Source organism: Apis mellifera, linkage group LG7 (genome assembly GCF_003254395.2).
Source record: "Apis mellifera strain DH4 linkage group LG7, Amel_HAv3.1, whole genome shotgun sequence".
Lineage (NCBI taxonomy): Eukaryota > Metazoa > Arthropoda > Insecta > Hymenoptera > Apidae > Apis > Apis mellifera.
The window spans coordinates 8937019-8957480 of NC_037644.1; the positions used below are offsets into that span (position 1 = coordinate 8937019).

General features: G+C 30.7%; 1 protein-coding gene across 30 annotated transcripts in view; it reads left to right on the forward strand.

Moving 5' to 3' along the window:
* The window catches only part of LOC551259 (titin), a 206043-nt gene that overhangs the window by 84095 nt on the left and 101486 nt on the right, over window positions 1-20462 (forward strand). For 29 of the 30 annotated variants that reach the window (XR_003305045.1, XR_003305046.1, XM_026441835.1 and 26 more), the window contains 6 exons: window positions 16606-16648; window positions 17009-17283; window positions 17758-17975; window positions 18390-18611; window positions 19080-19417; window positions 19831-20179. Coding sequence is in view for 28 of the 30 variants with exons in the window: in XM_026441835.1 (XP_026297620.1) it covers window positions 16606-16648; window positions 17009-17283; window positions 17758-17975; window positions 18390-18611; window positions 19080-19417; window positions 19831-20179 (1445 nt within the window). In the remaining 2 variants the exon portion in view is untranslated. Of the gene's footprint in view, window positions 1-3421; window positions 4160-16605; window positions 16649-17008; window positions 17284-17757; window positions 17976-18389; window positions 18612-19079; window positions 19418-19830; window positions 20180-20462 lie in introns of those variants that run through there. The other variant, XM_026441833.1, reaches the window with a different exon arrangement.

The following is a 20462-nucleotide window of genomic DNA, read 5'->3' on the forward strand; positions in this document are numbered from 1 at the left end:
TCATCCAACTAAATGATTTACAATTTCATAAATCGATCCATATCTTACGCACCAATTTTTGTATGTTTCCTCGATTTTTATAGCTTCGAAATACGTGCCCAAAAATATATCAACACCCTGTATAAGTTAGACACGAGTAGCGGTGGAAGGAGAACGCGGAGGAGAAAGGGGCTGGGGCGATCGTGGAACGGTTCGAGGGGACAGAGGTGTGTGAGAAGTGCGTAGATGCGTGGGCGTCTGTCAGTGAGCGCGAGAACGCTGCGTGAGCCGCGCGTCGACTTGCGGCTCCGCTCGTGCCACGGGTTTCTCATTTCGATTAATCGTTTATCGCAGTACGACGATTATTAATTGATTTTTCCATTCTCTCATTTGGTACGAGTAACAGGTATTCATATTCGATGGAATGATCGATAAAGGAGATTTTTTTTTTTCAAAAGAGAGAATTTTTTGAACGGTGAAAGAGATTCGAATGCGAATTTTGTTTGAAGCATGGTCTTCCACGAGGATTAGAAAAGAAAGTTTTGATTCGAGGAATTCTGATTGAAATTGGGGGTGATTCAGTGAACTTTTGAAATAAATTACGTGTTTGGTATTGTAAAGAGAAATGTTTGTTTCAAATTTTTTGTTGATCGTAGTTTGTTCCAATTGAGGGTTTCTTTTTTTTACAATTTAATAAGTAATTTGAAGTGAGAATTTATTTTAATATTAAAATGCGCGAAAGAAAAATATTTCATATTGAAATATCAAGATTTAATAATTAAATAAATTTTTTTGAGGAAGTTGATTTGATTTATGATTTAGATTCATTTGGAAAATTAGAAATAGAGTTATTGATAATAATACAAATAAAATATAATAGGAATTTGTTATTTGAATATTGGTTTTAAACGATTAGAAAGTTAGATGAATATGAATCATTAAGAATATAAAAATCAATTTGAAGATGAAATTACATTATGACTTGCAGACACTTGTGTGTTTTTTGTGAAGAAAAAATTGATTTATAATTTAATGTTTAATTCAATAGGTTATTTAGGGAAATAAGTAAGCAATTGCTGGTGACAATTGAATCATTACCTTTACTGTTTCAAGGAGAATTTATATAAATACCTTATTCAGTATTATTCATTGATGAACAAAGAGTATATTAATAGTAAGAGAGTAATAATAGATTCTCTACTTTATTTTCTTTCTAAATATACTTAAATGTTCTAAATATACTTAAAATAAAAATATTATGAATATTAATTCATTATAATAATATCAATTTTATTTTTCTAAGATATCAATATCATCAAATCAATCTCAATAGTTAATTATTATATATACATATAAGAGCTTTGAATTTTTTTAAGGATTAATTAATTCAAGATTATCAGATTGAAATTCCTGAATAAGAAATGTATATTTTGAGCGACGTTTTCAAATAACTAGGACAACATGATACTGTTAGCATAATACACGTTTTATCATTAAAAAGACCGACACAACGTGAAAGTCAGATGAATAAATTTTTAACACTGTACAAGAAATTTAAAAGAACAGTTAAGTTCACGATATTTTTGTATCTACTGTCGTTAATATAATTCTTATTCAAATTTAATACATTTATATATAAAAATTTATAAAAAGTTTTATAAATAAGTTTTAATAATTGAAAAATTATATAGAATTATATTATTTATTTTATTAAAATTTAAAACTCTTCAATAACTACTCTCCATTTAATTTCCTACGATGAAATAAAAATTTATAAAATTTAAAATTATTCAACAATCGTCTGTTTGATTTTTTATTTCAATTATAATATTATACATCAATCATTTGAATTTTTTTTTAAAAAATATTCATACAAAAAAAAAGATATTTCAGGCAAGAATGAACATCCATCTATAAATTAATTGCACAATTGAAAATTATTTGAACAAAAATAATCTTTTTATAGAATTCAAAATAACTTTCCTGAATAATTGTATATTCTTAGATTCTAAGTTCTTCTAGTTCTAAAAGTGATTTAGTTCCATTGAATATATCATCATATCGTCATAACTTCCCTTTCCTTTTTTTTAAATTCTTTGGAAAACTTTCGAGCATCTTTACATCATTAATCAATCTTGTGATCTAAGTCGCTGCAAGTATAAACACTTATCATCAAATGCTCATCATGCCAAAAAAATATATATCAAGCAGCATCGACGAAGTTTTCTCGAAATAACTTTAGAAAACAGAATATGAGAAATTGAATTCAAACGATTGTATAACGATGAATATTTAAATTAGTAAATGAATAGAATGAATAGTTAATTCATTGTAATTAAAAGATTCATGATTTAATCATAATTTAATCATTATTATATATGAAACATATTTTTGATTGTAATCATAAGTTCATTTGTAATAACGAATAATTGTATTCTTTTAAAAATTTAGAATATTAGAATACTTATCATTTACATAGTTTTAAAATAGAGTAAATTATTTACTTTAATATTATATAAAGTTTGCTTTTATATTTTATTCTTTTAAAAAGCTTTACATAAACTACTACTACTTATTTGAAAATCTATATTTAAGGTTTAACATTATAATAAAAAATGCATACAATAAAATATGCATACATAATAATTATTTATCACACGAAAGTTCACAAATTACAGGTTATAAATATTATACGTGCTTATTAAATTATTCCCTATTATAATTATTATAATTAATTTCAATAATGAATTACTACTTTCCAACTCTGAATAATGTTTCCACGAATTTTCATATATCTTTAACAAAATTTTTAAACATCTTCTCTTATATATCAATTATTCAAATTAATTGAGAAACAAACTCATCTAATTCTTGGATAATTGATCATCAAATTTGTCTATAATTGTCACGAAACGATTAACAATTAAACAATATTCAGAATGTAAGAATTATTAGACATTTATGAGATTCATCTATCATTTGAATAAACAACCTTCGAATAATCTAATAATGTTCTATTTTCATCAAAAGCTCTCTCCTTTTCTTTTCTTTTCTTTCCATAAAAAAAGGGGAGGGGAAAAGAAAAAAGTTTCCCCCAAAACTCTCTTCTTCCCTTCGTAACGAAGAAACATCCATAAAGGAAGAAGAAGGGAGACCGGCAGACTTACCAAAAAAAAAAAAAAAGAAAAAAAAAGGGAGAAAAAAAGGACCAGGAAAGAAAAGTGGAAAAGGGAAAGCGTTTCTATTTCCATCCAAACGATTAATCTCTAAACATATGACGAGGGTGTGAAAAATTTCGTATAGTCCCGTCCTCGTTCCACGAACTCGCGCATCTTCTGCAAGCGTCGGGACGCTCGACGTTCACCCTACCCCTTTTCCATCTCTAAAAACCCCCACCCCCACCAACTCGACCCACGTCCTCGTGGAAGGCCGTGTTCGTTTTCCGCGGCAGCATCAGCCGGCAATTCGCATTCGACCGACGTCTTGGTTTAAAGAGTCTCGGGGACAGAAGACTTTTCGATGATGACTTGACTTCTGCCGACTGGAGTGAGCCGCGGCCTCAGGCAGCACAAATACACACCGAAGCACAAATACACACTGAAAGAAGGAATAGTTACATTGAAGACGATAAGACGAGAGAAATATTGATAACTAAAGAGGGAATAATAAGGGATAAGGAAGAAGAAGAGGATTTAATTATTTCGAGTATATATATATATACTATATATATATATATATATTCGCGAGTGACACGCGAGGATCTGTTTCCTTTTCTTCGAATTTTTTTCTCGGCTGCGTTGCGTATATTTTTTGTTGTTGTTGAGTGGCCAGTGACGGAAGTTCGTAGACGTAAGTTCTTCTGGGGGGAGAAGGAAAAGAGGGAAGTAAGGAAGGAAGAGGGGGAAGGAAAGTACGGGGTGAGATTGTTCCGGCCCCTTCTGCGTACAATCTTTTTTTTTTGTGCTCGACCACACGAAGAATCGACCGAACGACTTGGATTCCATCGATTGATCCAAGATGAAGCGACAAACGTCCCAGCAACAACAGCAACAGCAGCAGCAACAGCAGCAGCAACAACAGACGATCATGCAGCAGCAACAACAACAGCAGCAGCAAATGAGCATGCAACAGAGGACCGAACGACACGTCACTCGGCAGCAGATCACCAGTCAGCAGAGAGGTCAGTTTGCCGATGATTTATCGCGATATTGTTCGATCCACTTTCGAAATTTCTGTGCGTAAGAAAGAATATGGCTCGAAGTGGAAAAGAACTCGGGATTCCTCGGAATCATCAAGGGAAATTAGTGGCAAGAATCGTTTAAATAGTCGTTTCTAAATCTAGGTTTAGAAGATTCGAAGATTCGTTTAACAGGATTGACAGATCTGGGATATATTTTAAAAGAACTCGTTTAATAGAAGTTTGGTAGAAATAGGTTGTTGCACATGATGATATTAATTAATTAAGAAATGATTGCAATCAAAAAAGATTGATTGATAAAATTTTTGTTGGGCAAAATGTATTAAACATGTTATCATCAAAATTCTTCTTCATCAAGATTATTTCATCTGCAACGATCTAATACAGTTTAGAAATTAACATATCACATCCAGATATTTTTCTGCTTAATAATTAAAAATTCCTTGTCTTTCATCCACTATCAATCAACTACCAAGTCTAACGATATCTATAACCGGTTTGAACCGGTTGTTGACAAAAGATCAAAGGTTCAATACCAAAATTAAAAATTTCAACTTATCTATCTAATCCTTTTTAATTTTTCTCATTTGCCCCGATGAAAGAAACCGTTTTTCGACGTGAAAAACGGGAGGAACGAAATCCAGAGGAACCGTAAGATTTCTCAGCAGAGGCTCTATATCCCCTCGACGAATATTCTATTTTCGAGCGAGAGCACCGCCCCTGCGCGAGCTCTAAAGATAGTTTTCCACGTTGTTCGACGCCAACGTTTCGAAAATTCCTGCACGCGCGACGCATAAACGCGCCCTCCCCCTCCGTAAGGGCAGCCCTCCCCGAAGAGGGTTGCCCGGAGGATCGTGTAAAAACCCGGCGCGGTGCAGCTGTCAAAATCGCCGCCGTGTCGAGGCCATCTCGCTCGCCTGCATAACTGTCATTGGCCCGTGGATCGCGTCCTGGTTCCTCTCTCTCTCTCTCTCTCTCTCGCGCGCGCGCACGCTCGACCGGCGCGAGGAGGGGAGGAGGGAGGAAAAAAAATGCGGCTTCTAAATTCGGCCAGACACACTTTTCACGGGGTACCATTTGCCGAGCGCTCGTTACCTCGAGAATCGTGCTCCTCAATGATGATGGCTGATGGCTAATTGGGGAAAATAGGGCGGCTATCGAAGATGAAATCGTCGAAATGGTGAATTTCGGGAATTGAAGGATTACGTGGAAAAAAAAATGATTGCCAAAAGATTTTTTTTTTTAATGTGAGGAATGAAGAATTATTGAATGAAATTCAATAATTTTATTTATCATCAATGTTTTATTTTTATTATTGGTGATTTATTTTATTGCATGAATCCGATTAAGAATCTTGAAATTAGTTGAAATATTTGTATATATAAATTATTATATTGTTCGTTAAAATCGAAAAATAAGGAGAATATGATGGAAGAAAGGATATATAATTGAATGGAAAAAATTAAAAATAGTAAAAATTAAAAGAGCTAAGTAGTTGATGAAATATGTTGACAATTATGAGTGAATTTTTTGAGGATTGTAGTTTATCGTTTTTATGTTCGTCTGATTTGGAAAACTTTAACAGCTGTTTTCCAGAGTAATAAGTATTTTGATAATGACACTTGGTTGATAATGGCCCTTGATTTTTTGTATCGTCAATTTCTTTATGCTTTAACAATGTGTAGAGCAAAATCGAGGCAGGGAACTAAATATATCGATGACGATTCTTTCGAGAATGTTTCAACGAATGGAAAAATTATACTTGGGTCAAAAAAGTGAAAAATACATCATTTAAATTTCGTATTTGAATTTCTTAGATTGATTTTTTCGATTTATTGTCATAAATGATATAATTTATTACAACGTTTTTATGTTTAATGAAGTAAATAGGAGTATAATTATTAAAAATTAGAAAATGTGAATATTTTTATAAACGAAGTCTTGGTTATTTCATAGAACACCACGTTACTTGTAAATTACTAATCTTATCGTTGCTCCACTTATTCTTATTCATTTCTATGGTTGTAATCACTACTTCAAGTTTACACTTGTTCGTCCATTCACACCATTAGACTTCATATTTCGAGACAGGCAAAGTTCAAAGAACTTCTACTGCACTTGGAAACACTCGAAAGGATATTTCAATTTCGCATAAATAACAAGTTCGTGTAAAATTTAAAAACTAAATAACTTAGATCGTCGAACGAAAATAATTTTAGAAGAATCGCAATTCAATTTAACAAAATTTTTCAAAAACAAAAGTTATAAGGATAAAAAATAACAGACATTTAATAATTTCATAAGAAATTTTCGATTCATTTTTATAAATATATCTTGAAATTAATAATCAAAAACATATATAATGATTTACAAATACTTCTCGTAATATTTTATTTTCAAAAATTACATTAAAACATTTATTTCCATCGAGAATGAGTTTTAAAATGTTCAATAAATATCAATAAATATAAACGATGCTTTGGATAATAATTTAATATTCTAATAACGTTATCTTTATTAACATAATATTTTATTTTTTGAGATTAAAATGAATTATAGATCTTTAAAATACAGAAGTTTCGTTGCAACATATTTTCCTATTTCTCTTAAAGTAAGTACTTACATATGTTTCCTTTCGGGACAAAAATATTCGACTAACTCTAATACCTTCAATATTCTCACTTTGCATCTTCTGCAACTCTAAATACAAACCGTGACGCATGTTGCTAGAAACGCGAGTTGACAGTTCTGCAACAAAACGTCAAAGAGAATTCAACGTATACACAAACTATCCATGCACGTGAAATCTTCTCAAAACATTTCGAATATAGCTATCCTGTAGTGTTTAATTCGTATTGCCAGACGCAGGATCGTTATTCCAAGTAACGAAAATTAATGACGGAGCCATTTAAACCTCTTTCACATAGAAATACTCATACTTGCGTGATCAGTACTAATCGTACATACAAATTAAAGAAAGTTTTTCTTCAGATATTGAGTTTGTATTATTTTGCATTATCATTATTAAATTACGAATTTTTTATGCATTAATAGAAAATTTAAATGATATCTAAATATCAAAAAGAAAATTATCCATAGAGTTTATATTTATTTATTTCAATTTTATTTTTACATATATGTTCACAAAAATTTAATTTGCACAAACACCATCAGTCAAAATTCAATTCAACTTGATGTTATGATCATAAACATTTATTAATCAAGAATTCAGAGTTTCAATAGATTTTTCGAATTTTCCGCAACAAAAAACTAATTTTCTAATTAACTAAATTTTCTAGTAATATGATCAGTTTCATGAATCACTGTATATAAAACGATTCTATATCGCCGTTAAGCGAATTCCGCGGAAGACAAGATTGGAGGCGGTCCAATATGGGGATGAAAATAAAATCTTTTCATTGCTGCCCTGTTTACGTTTGTTGCGCGATCCCATGCAAGAAAAATCGAGTTGCCAGAAATATGAGGGAAAAGGAAATGTAAGAGAAATGAAGTATCCTCTGTGTGTCGGATAAAGGGACAAAAGGAAGATTAGGAGGGATGGTTGAACTTGTGTACGTGTCGTTCTCAGTGAATCATTTGGTCAAAATAGGGCTGTTCTCATACGCAATATTTTCGTCGCTTTAATCACCAGCAATGGAGCCACTAATCTTCACTTTTTTCAATTCTTCGTCCATGATCTTGAGCCTTGTTCTGACAATTGATAGGAAAATAGATTCGTGTTGTATTCTAAATTAAAGAATCGTGTTTTGATCCATAATTACCTTGACAGAATTCTATTAAAGATATTTTGTGCACATTTAATGAGAAAATTTACAATTATTTATACAGAAGAAACCTTATTTGTATTTTTTATCGTGGAATCTTGAAAATATATATTTTCAATTTGTTCCAATTTGACATTTGATATGATTAAATATTTATATTATTATTATTACATTATATATAATTTATATATTATTGCAATAAATATTTGAAAGATATTTTTATTAGAAATAGTTTTGGTTGATTAGAAAAAATGAAAATGGATATTTTATTTGTTTTGTAAATTTTTCTCTCTCTTGAGGATTTTGAAAATAATGTGAGATATTATATGAATGTTAGAAATTTGATAAAAGTGGTAGAGTATAAAAAGACAGGAAATTTAAGAGATCATAATGAAATGGCCAATAAAAACTGACATAAATTTATTCTCTCAAGGTCTTATGAATACAGACTGCTTCAAAATAAGCGTCTTTCCTGTATGATATTTATGATAAAGATTTCTTTTATGTAAAATAATCTTTTTACAATCTGTTCTTTATTTATCAGATTATTTTATTAAAAATATTTTATGAACAATAAACTTGACCTTGAATTAATGTAGAATACATAAAAAATAAAATGAAACTACATAACATATAAATGTATTATAAAACTAAATTCTGTACATATCATAGTCATCAGCTAAAATTCCAATTTCTTAAATTATTAATATAGAAAAATAATTATCTTTTTCTTTCTATCTTCAACATAATTTTATGCAGTTTGAAATTTCAATCATTCATCTTTCGTCAAATAAAAAATAAATAAATAAATAATCAAATGAAAGAAAATAACAAATGCCATTGTTATTAGAACAAATGCTTGAAGTGACATTTATTTTGAAACGATCTGTACATCCAGTGTATACATTCGTCAAGTTTTATCTTTCTAAATTGTACAACATTTTATGTAACGTTCTCGTGTAAAATTTTTTTTCGCTTCCATCGATAGCGAACGTGAGAAACCGCCTCGGCCAAGAGGGAATATCGAGTGACACGCACACGGTGCGGTTGATGTAAGAATTTTCAAGTGGTTGCGCATTTCTTCCGCCGGTCACGCGGGTGGAACAACCGTGAAGAAAGTAACGTAATTTTCCACGAGTCACGGTTATAGCTTACGACTGTGAATTTAAACGCGATTTAAGGCGTTCAGCCACAATGCCCGTGCCAACTGCGCGCTTTCGTTTAATAAGAGATCATAGTAGCTATCGACAGCATCATCCGTGTTGCGTATATAAACGTTGTTGGCCTCGTTATAACGTGTTTTAAAAACGAATTTCACGTTTATATGCTATACAGAAACAGGAGAGATTAATACTCATTGTTCGATATATTTGATCCTGTCATTGATTTCAAGACGAATTTTTAGTTAGACATATTTTTATGAATATTTATTTCTTTTTTATTGGCGAACAAAAATTCTTTGAATTCTAATTATTTATGTAATTTCAATCCACATCGTGTGAATTGAAGATTACGTTACTTTCTTTAACATAGATCGAAGGATAGAAGGAAATAATTTAATTTTTAAATAATGAAACATTAAGAAGTAAGTGAGAATAGGCATTGATATTTTTATATATCTATGTGTATTAATTTATTCGCAAGTTAATGGAAATAGCCAGGATACTGCGGGATATTGAAGGGGGATATTGAAATCATTTGCTTATTTGTCGAGTAAGTATAGTAATTTGTCATTATTTGAATATTTCGAAGAAGTTAAAATTAGAATATAAAGCAATAATTCATATATTGTCATTCATATATTCCAAGAGTGATTTATGGTTTGAAAGTTATGATATACATATAGTAGAAAGTAAAAGATAATTTTCTTTATAAATTTATCAACTAAGTGTTCTTCATAAGATTCGTAAAATTCCTTCGATAAATATTTTCAACATCAAAATAAACGAATGTACAAATGTTTGTGCAAACTTGAACAACATATAAAGTTTCCAAACTTTAACTAGATCTTAACAAAATAAACAAACGTGCATTCTAATAAAATTACCATTCAAGATAAATACGGGTTTACTACGTATCAATTCTTTCTTCTGTCCTAATATAAAAGAAAAGAAATATATAATCCAAATGTCACAACAACGACATACGTATTCACCAGCAGCTTTCCTCTTATTTTATTTGAACATTCCTTCTTATACAGGTGATATTCTCGCCAATTCGATTCATCCTCTTGCGATCCAACAAGTCGTGTTTGGAATTGTCATCGTTTAAATTGTCAACATTCGAACAAACCAAACTAATTAATTATAATAAATTTCCGACCAACTTTTCAAAAACAATAATTGCATCCTCGAAACACTTATAATTTTAAACGCTTGAGCATCAACTATGATTGATACACGATATTTTTGGAGAGTCGAAAATCTATCTTTTCATCAACCTTGCATACGTTTCAAATTTACTTGAAACTTTATAATAAAATTTAGATAAAATATGAATAAATATTGTTAAAATATGAATAAAATATTGAACAGCGGAGTCGACTTAACTTAAGAATTTCGGAGAATTTTGTCAAGATGGTAAAAAGAAGTTGATATATCTGTAATTTTATATTCGTCTTGAGAATTTAAAGCATTTTGCGTTGTTTCAATCATTCGATGAATTTTTTCTGGAAATTTTTCGTATAAAAGATCGAATTTCGAAACGAAAGAAAGATGAACTATAATTATGACGTATTAAAAAATATATAATATACGATATAAGAATTCGAATTTGGAATTTTTTATATTGGAAAATTTTAAAATGAAAGAAATGAAATTTTCGTATTAAATCGATGAATTTTTTTCGAAATCAAATGAATTTTTATAAAAATTCCTTTCAATAATTTAGAAATCGAATTTTTAAACAAAAGCTAATTAGATCACGATTTATATATTTATTAATATATAAATAACATTTAAATAATTCTTTCAATCGTCTTATATAAACTGCAACAAATTTTTGGATCATATTTTTTAATTTTTTTAAATTCTAAAACATTTCCTAAAATTTTACAACTTCAAAAAAACAATGAACAAATTATTAAATTTCCATTCGTAAATTGGTTGCAATAAATCTAAAATAAATTCTAAACAAACATGTGTTAATAACATTTCAACAATATTGCCAGAAATCTTTTAGTAATATTGTTAAATACGTGCGAAGAAAATTGAAATGTGTTGAAAATAACGTTATTGGTTGTATGTAAATCCCTTAAGAAATACAATAACTTTCAACAAACAATCCTTTTTATGACACACCTAAATAATTTTCACTTTAAACAATAACAGCACGAGAAAAATAAATTCTTGAAATAAATATTTTTATTTTCGTTGAATAATTTTTATATTTCTTTTTTTTAAACAATAGCTACATGAATAAATAATAATATCAAGTATCAAACATATATTTAAAACCAATATATAATTATATAAATACTATTTTCAAAAAGAATATTTCATTAGAAAATAAACAAATTTCAAAGTGTCAGAGCTCGAAATAATATTCAAATTGTATAAAATAATCAATAATTAATGTTCAGTGTTTAAGAGGGCAAGTTTTTAATATATCATTTATTAGTTTAATATTCAATTAAAAAGATATAAATATTTCAATTACACTCAATCATAAATAACAAAATATCTTCTCGCAAAAATATCTCAAACAATTTTAAATTCTTCTCGAGAATTCGTTAAATTGCATCGTCCCAAAGCAATGTCAACGGACGAATAATCTCCCCTTTATTGTTCCTTCAATCCGTTCGACATTGACTCTCTCTGTGTCTGCCAACAAAGCGTATCTGTCTCGCGCAGTCGAATTAGAGGAGTGCCAGAAGGCATCCACAATATCACGTCTAAAAAAAAAAAAAAAAAAAAGAAAGAAAAAGAAAAATACTGGTCGCGTGTGGGATGCGTGAAATCGCACGCGAAAAACGATCCTAGACGACTTTGACAAATTCGTGATCACTCATAACCATGGCAAACTCGCATTTTTCAAAATGCTAAATCATCGTTATTAATAAAGCGATACCTTGAGTTAAGTTGCACGAACTTAAAATCTGCGAACGTTCCAACGACGAAGTTTCGATCGTTAATCTTCGATAGTTAACAATCCATTAACGAATCGATGAAATGCTACTTGTATAATAAATACGGTCGGTTGATTGGTTACGTTTATTTATATACGAGGACGTGGAGTTAATTAAAATTTTCGTTCTCGTTTATATAAATTCTTCTTTCAAAGTTCTTTAAAAGTTTTTCTTTATAAAAATATGAATTAGCATGAAAATTTGTAGTTTGATAATCGATAGTGGATTGTAGAATTTTTAATTTAAACAAGTAATAATTGTATTTAGATTATGATGATGCTAAATATATCAAAAGATTAAATGTAAAGAGTATCATCAATCCATAAATTAAAGCATCCATCAAGATGTCACTTCCTCTACTTAGTCTAAAGATCGTAATTAAGTAATTATCTAAGAATAACTATTTAATAACACAAAATGCACAATGTATATAGATACAATTTCATGTAAAATTTAATTTTAATTCCAAAATGTCACTTATTTCCTCGAAATTGAAATATTTATAATATTTTTCGTATAATTGTTTTATATTTATTATAATTTTATCTCTCATTTATCACGTTTAAAGTGAAAAATAATCAAGAGAAGCACATCTTTATCTTTTAAACATCTTACACATTTTTCAACCAAACAAACATCGTCTATTATAAAATACTATTGCATAAGATTTTTCATTTCATACTATAAATCACAAAAATATGACACGACTGATACTAGTATTAACCCTAATTAATAAACCCTAAAAAAGAAATCTTTTTCTCCCTATCATTCATTTCTCAACACCAATCTAATTACCACAACCGTACTCAAACCTCGTTACTCAAAACCGGCCAACCTTCTTACATCACTCGAAACACCCCACCCCCACTCGAAATCAGCTGATCGTGCCGGAAGCAGTCAGCCGACCTCGTAAACAATAACCTGACCCAACCATCGATCAGTCAACCCACTACCAGAAGGAAAATGGTTCCACGCCATCAACATGCATGAACGAAAAATCATCAAAATTAACTCTATCTAACTTATACCCACGAAAAAAACATCCATCCAAATCGTGTATATATAATATTCTCACTTTAACCTAACCTAACCTGTTCCCACTGTTATTTGCAATAAACGATTTATAAATATTTTCCAAGACAAGATCGGAGAAAGATTTCGCGAGGGGTAGGATGAAAGGAGGAGGGATGTAATACAGCGTTTGGAGCTGTTTTATTTTGGTCAGTGACTGGTTTTGCGTAACGTCTCCGCCTATTGGTCGAGGTGCATGTAGTAGACGCGTCGCGGCGCTGGGCGCCGCGCAAAGATAGTTGCTCCTAAAATGGCCCACGGTAACGCGATCCCCATCTCGATGCAAAAATAGGATCCCGCGGTTATCCGACCACGTTACGTCCTTCTCTCTCTTTCTCTTTCTCTTTATGTATGTGTATCCTTCTCTCTCTGCCACCTCTGTTCCCTAGGTAGTGTTCCTCTTTGTCTGCCCCCCCGCCCCCATTTTGTTTGTTCCAAGCGAGAATGGTACCGATCTCCTTTTCTCTCGGCTATAGTCTATACATCGTCCTTTTCTTGTTGTTGTTGCACCACGTATGCGTATATTCCTGTTAAAAAATAAATTTTTGGAATTAGTTAATCGAGGCTTTTTTATTGTTGAATTTGAAGTATTTGAGAATTGATTTTTTTTTTAAATATTGATATTAAAGTTGAATCTTATTTGATGAGAAGAAATATTATTTTACGAAGAAATAGAATTATGTTAGTTTAATAAAGTGAATTAAAATTATTTAGGTTAATCTGTGTGTATGATACTCTTTAAATTTCTGTTTTGAATTTGGAAAGTATTTGATATCGAAAAATGCGAAGAAAGAAATTTTATTTCTTTGATTTAGTATTTTTTTAATGTTTGTTTTGTAATTTGAAAAATATATTTGATCACTGTGAAAATATTATATCTTTGCGATAGTATTTTTTAATAGAGTTAATGAAATCTAGTATAATATTCCTTAATTAGTATTTTTGAATGTTTAAATGAATCTGAAAATAAAAAAGTTTAAGTTAAATTAATGTATCTAATATATTTTACTGATATTATGAGATACTTTAACAAAATATTTAAGATATATAATATTTAAAATATAAATAATTAAAATATTTTTCAATTAAAATAAAAAAATCTTCTTTCTAAAAAAAATAATCTTATTGTAATTAACATTTTTTTTTCTTATCTGAATTATAATTTAATTTAGCAAATTTATATTTTTACAAATTAATTACAAATTATTCGTTTCACAAAATATGAAATATGAATTAAAATTATCCCAATTGACCATTCTGAATTAAAATTATTCAAAAATCAATCTAATTTAGATCACTGTAATTCAACGATTGACCTAAGGATTAAAAATAGATATTATTATTATTATTACGATAAAAAATAAAGTTCCTTAAAAATTCAAAAATAAATCAAAGTTCCAAAGACTTTTTGACCGAGAATGTATTTCGCACACGTGACCTCATAGTAGTTCTTCCTGGCAAGGTTATGAATGGCTCGTTGTCACGAACTGAACAGAGCTGTTGATGGATTTAAGGATAGATTCCTCTGCTCGGTTTCGGTATGATCGATTTGCATATTCTGGGTGGCGTGAGTAATCGAGTTGCGTTTTTTACTGGCTCACAAAGTTCAACTGTTCTTATTGGTATCTTAACACGAATCCTTAATGGAGGTTAACTGATTGTTGGATGACTAATATGGCGTCTTGAAATGGTATCAGGTATAAAAAGTTTAATGTACGAGAGGCTTCTCGTCTCAAATATAGTTCAAAAAAAAATGAAAAATTTCTCAAAATCTGAAAAATTTCTTTAAATTAGCTGCTGCATATATATTTAATTGAAATAAATTTAAAAGAAAAATTAAATAGGAGAAGTCTTGAAAGATAATTAAATCTTTAACTTATTAATAATTTTTATTCAACTGTTGTATTTTCCTTTTATTTTTTCACTCAATCAATACAACTTTCCTCCAAATTGATAAATATCTGATAAACGAGAATAACAATTCGAAATTATTTTACAAATTATCCATCTCTTTATTTTTACTTTCATTATTAATCATCACTTTCTTGCCATCATCTTTATAATGATCTTAACATTTCTCCTTTCGCTCTTTCCCTCTTTTTCCTCGAAATTTATCCGCGAGGCTTAAATTTCTGAACGATCGCGTCACCGCCTCCAGAATCCGCTCCAGACCTCTTTGAAACCATTGATAACGCGAGAGTGGCTCGAAGGCGCGAGATTATTGTCGGAAGTTTATTTTCGAAAGTCTCGCCTCCCTCCACCCTCTGTCAATTAATTTCCTGTAGCTGGCGCCCGTTAATCGTCGAGTATATTGGCCGCGCAATCTCGATCGAGAGAGTCCTTTGGCCTCTCTTCGTCGACGAACAGCGGAAAGAAAACACGATCTAGAAGAAGATCGATCCTTTATTTTTCCACGGGTGGTGAGGCGGCACAGATGTTGGCGCGGATGATTCAGTCGGCGAGAGTTTTGGTAAAAGACGAAATTACTTAATCCAGGAATCCGTGAGAATAAACTTTGCGGTAATAAAGATCGGTTATATTCGAATTTTTGCGTTGTAAGCAAAGATGTTTGGATTTGATGGATGTAAATTTTTTTTTTAGAAAGAGAGGGAAAAGGAGATTTTAATATTTCTTTCATTCATGTTATGTATAGGAATATAATAATCTTCTTATAATTTTAAATCTTTAAAGAAGAACATTTTTCTTTTCTTTAGATTTGTGTGATGAAGAATCAGAATTATGCAATATATCTTTGTACATATTTCTATTGTATTGACAGTTTCCACATCGAAGAAAAATATTTCATTCTTTCCCTTTGTAGATTCTTCAATTTTATATAGTCTTATATGTTCAAACACTTATTGGATCTAAATCTTTCGAAGAAAAAGTTTTTCTTAAAAAGTATTCTAACTTAAAATTCAAAATGATTTATTTGGATAAAATTAATATAATAACAAAAATATTAATTTAAATATACGGATCACAAGCTTAATTAGCAAATAGACTTAATTGCGTCGGGTTCCAGCGTGGATAAGTCTAATAAAAAAGTTGCACGTCGACATGGGGCGTGACGACGACAGAAGAAAACGGCGTCAACGGTTCGTTTCCTCGATTCGTTCTGGCCCAGTTAGGGAGAACGAGAGGAAATGCATTAGTAGGAAGTATCCCATAAACCAGCAGGAAACAAAAGCGACGAATTTCGAATGAATAGAATCTCGTAGCGTATTTTTATTTTTCTTCGAATGGTCGAAGATCATACGGAAATTATTTTATCATTACACGAAAGAGAGACGAAAATTTTTTTCATCACGTGAAAGGGAGATAAAAATTAGAAATATCAGATCGATGACCATGCGTTGAAAGTCTGACTGTCATCAGGTTTATTTTTATTCGTGAATTGAGATGTGCGAAAGGGATTAATGACTCGTTTGTTTTCTTATTTGCAGTTCAAGGGGAGATTGTGATGCAGACGACGCCCACCGTACCAACGTGAGTACTTTAACGATTTCCTATCCCTATGGTATATATTCCTTGCCTTTCTTCTAAATAGATTACAAAAGGAAAGAAGTAATTCAAACTGTATTTTCTAGAATTTTAAAAGACAATTTGATACAATAATTTACGTAAGAATTATTATCTAATTATATAAAAAATTTAATATAATTTAATATTTTTATCTTGCGTATAATAAATTTTGAAAAATTAAATTTTAATTTTACTCGTACATCGAAAAGATTTCGAAAAAAAAAAATTAATCAAGAGAAATTTTCAGAATATTAATTCTCTTTTCTTGGAGATTTAATAAATTTAAATAGAAGATTAAATTTGAATTCCTTTTTCTGGACACAGATTTACCGGCAGACCAGGCGATCCATCGCCGCCGGTCTTCGAACAGATATTCAAAAACGCCAGATTCGCGCAGGGTGGAAACGCAATTTTCGAAGGCCGCGTGAGAGGAAATCCAAAACCTATCGTCTGTTGGACGCACAAGGGTGCACCGTTGTTGGAGTCATGGAAGATTCACATGTCTTACGACGAGAAGACCGGGGCCGTCACGCTTCAAATCAACCAGATTGGCCCTGGAGACGAGGGTGAATACACGTGCAGTGCCAAAAATCAATACGGTAAACCATTTTTCAAATATCTGGAAATAATATTAATTTTTATTTAACATGAATAATTACCTGTTAATTAGATATATTTAATCTTAAAATAATCTTAATCTTCCATACGTAATAGATTTATAAGATATGAAATTTTGCAAGTATTTAATAAAAATTCCATTGCATTCTAATATTAGTAATTATGAATACTTTTTATTTTATTTTTAAAATCTAGAAATTGAATTTTCTTATATATTTTCTATCTTGTAAAATACTGGTGACTCATAAAAATCAAATTTAAAATTTTCAATAGAAAAAGAACAAGAATATAAATATCGAAGCTTATCGATTATTATTTTTTTATAAATGTTTTTTGTTCTTTTCACTCTTTGATTTTGTTTTCTATTAAATGAATATTTTAAGAATTTGTCTGTCACTTCACTATCTCATAAAATTACAAAAAAAAAAAAGAGTACAATGATTTCTGTTGACCAGGCGAAGCAATCTGCTCCGTTTACATTCAACCAGAAGGATTTGGACCTCCTCCGCAACAGCAAATGGGTGGTTACAGGAAGGAATTCGCGCAGACTTTCCAATCCACCGAACAGAAGACCCAAACGGGAACACAGAGCTTTCAACAACGTAGCTATCAACAAACAATCGATAAACGAAGCTACGTTAATGGAACTTCCGTCAGCATCGAAGATTTCAAGGTTTCTATATCTTTCATTTAAACAGAAGAAAATAAATACAAAACAAAATATCTGGATCTATTTTTTTACATGTTACTTTCTTATACAATTTTTTAATATATCTTTGTTCATTCAATTACGCAATAATTTTTAACACGTTCTATTTATTTTTTATAATTTTAAGAAAATATCATTTTTCCTTCATTTTCCTCGACTTTTTAAATTTCTTTATTTCAAATTATTTTTACATATTTTCCTCCAACACAAGTTTCATTTTTTTGCAAATTGATTGTTACAAGATTTTTATTATCATGCATCAACTGCCCGTAAAAGGAGGCCGAGAGATATATATTTTATAAATGATGCATATCGCAATATTTCTTTTCGGAAATTTTATTTTTTGGAACAAGGATTAATAACATGATTAATTTGCAGGTGGACACGTTCGAATACAGATTATTGCGGGAAACAGAGTTTCGAGAGTCGATCACTCGCCGCTTCGTGGGCGAATCCGACGTGCAAATTTCGACGGTGGTAGATCGTAACCTGGGACCGGTTGCACCTCCGCAAATCACGCAGAAGCCCAGAAACTCGAAGCTCGTCGAGGGATCCGACGCCGTTTTCACTGCGAAAATCTCTGGCAATCCTAAACCGAGAGTAAGCAAACTCTTAATTTGTATATTTTTTTTTATTTCCTCTAACGTTTCAAACTTTCTTCGTATATTTTTCTTTTTTTCTTCTTTTCTTTCGACGTGAAAAAAAATAAGTGGAATTAATGGATGATTTGATAAGAGAAATAATTTAAATGATGTATCTTTCTAGAAAAATTTGATAACAAAATTAAAATTAAAATTATTTACGATTGATTAAATGATGAAAATTGCAAAGAATTTAAAAAATATTTCAAGAAGAGAAATCGAGACATGTGCTTTTTCATATGCACCTGGATTTATTAATTTTATTACAAAAGATCGTTTGTCAAATATTTAAAAAAAGGACAAGAAGAGTAAATTTTTCGACGACGCATTCAAAGGAGCATTTTTAATTCAATTATAGTCAATAAAATATATATAATTTTAAAATAGAAAAGTAAATTCAATTTCCTCCTCTATTTTTCTATTCCAGTTAACTTGGTTCAAAAACGGCCAGAGGATCCGCGAATCGCAACGCGTGGAGATGAGCTATTCGAATCAACAAGCCTCTTTGAGGATCAGAGTCGCCCTGCCTGAAGACAGTGGCCATTACACCTTGCTCTCGGAAAATCCTCAAGGGTGCACCGTCAGTTCTGCATATTTGGCTATCGAATCGAGCGATCAGGTGGATCAAGCTTATCAGGCCCAAAGAGAGACGATCAAAACTCAGCAAGTTGAAACGATCGGCGAAACCGATTCTGGAAAAGTTCTGCCGCCGAATTTCGTTCGCACCTGTACCGACCGTGACGCCACCGAAGGAAAAATGACCAGGTAAAAGATTAAATTAAATTCCCTAAATTTTATCAATATCGAGATCACTTTTTATACGCTATTAAAATAATAAATTTTATTATCTTTCGTGTCTTTATCTTTGTCTTTATATTTAAAATAATCTTTATCTTTATATTAAAAATAATTATAGACGTGTTTTTTTTTTAAATCATGAATATTAAATTTCCATCAGAATTTACCAAGTTTGATTAATATTATTGACAATAATGAATAATTGACTTTTTGATATCAATATTCTGATAGATGATGTCTCAATTCCTTGCACTTGAAAGGCTACTATTTTAATAGATGGAACAATATCAATTATAAATTACGAAATTCGTTCTAACATTTCAATATTGTTTCCCTCAAAGAATAGATAAAGGAAACGATTACGTAAACGTGATTTTCAGGTTTGATTGTCGAGTAACGGGCCGCCCGTACCCCGAAGTGACATGGTACATAAACGGCCAACAAGTGGCCAATGATCTGACCCACAAGATCCTCGTGAACGAGTCTGGTAACAACTCTTTGATGATCACGAATGTGAGCCGAGCGGACGCCGGAGTCGTGACCTGCGTCGCAAGGAACAAGGCTGGCGAAACCTCGTTTCAGTGCAATTTGAACGTGATCGAGAAGGAGCAAGTGGTCGCGCCAAAATTCGTGGAACGATTCACGACCACGAACGTGAAAGAAGGAGAACCGGTTGTTTTCATGGCCCGTGCGGTTGGCACTCCTGTACCTCGTATCACCTGGCAAAAGGTTTGATGAAAATTTTATGAAATAAAATTAAGGATAATTGATATTTATTATCACGTGAATTATTAGTTGGACGATTTATATTCTCTTAATATATTTGAGCTCAGCAAGGATATCTTTACTATTGAAATTTTAATGTTTTATAATTAAAATTCTATTTTGATTCATATGGATTTTTGATCTAATAAAATTGTCATCAGTTTCTTATATTTTCTTTTCTTTATAAAATGTTCTTATAAAATGTTCTTATAAAATGTTTTAATTTAATTAATAATGAATACAATAT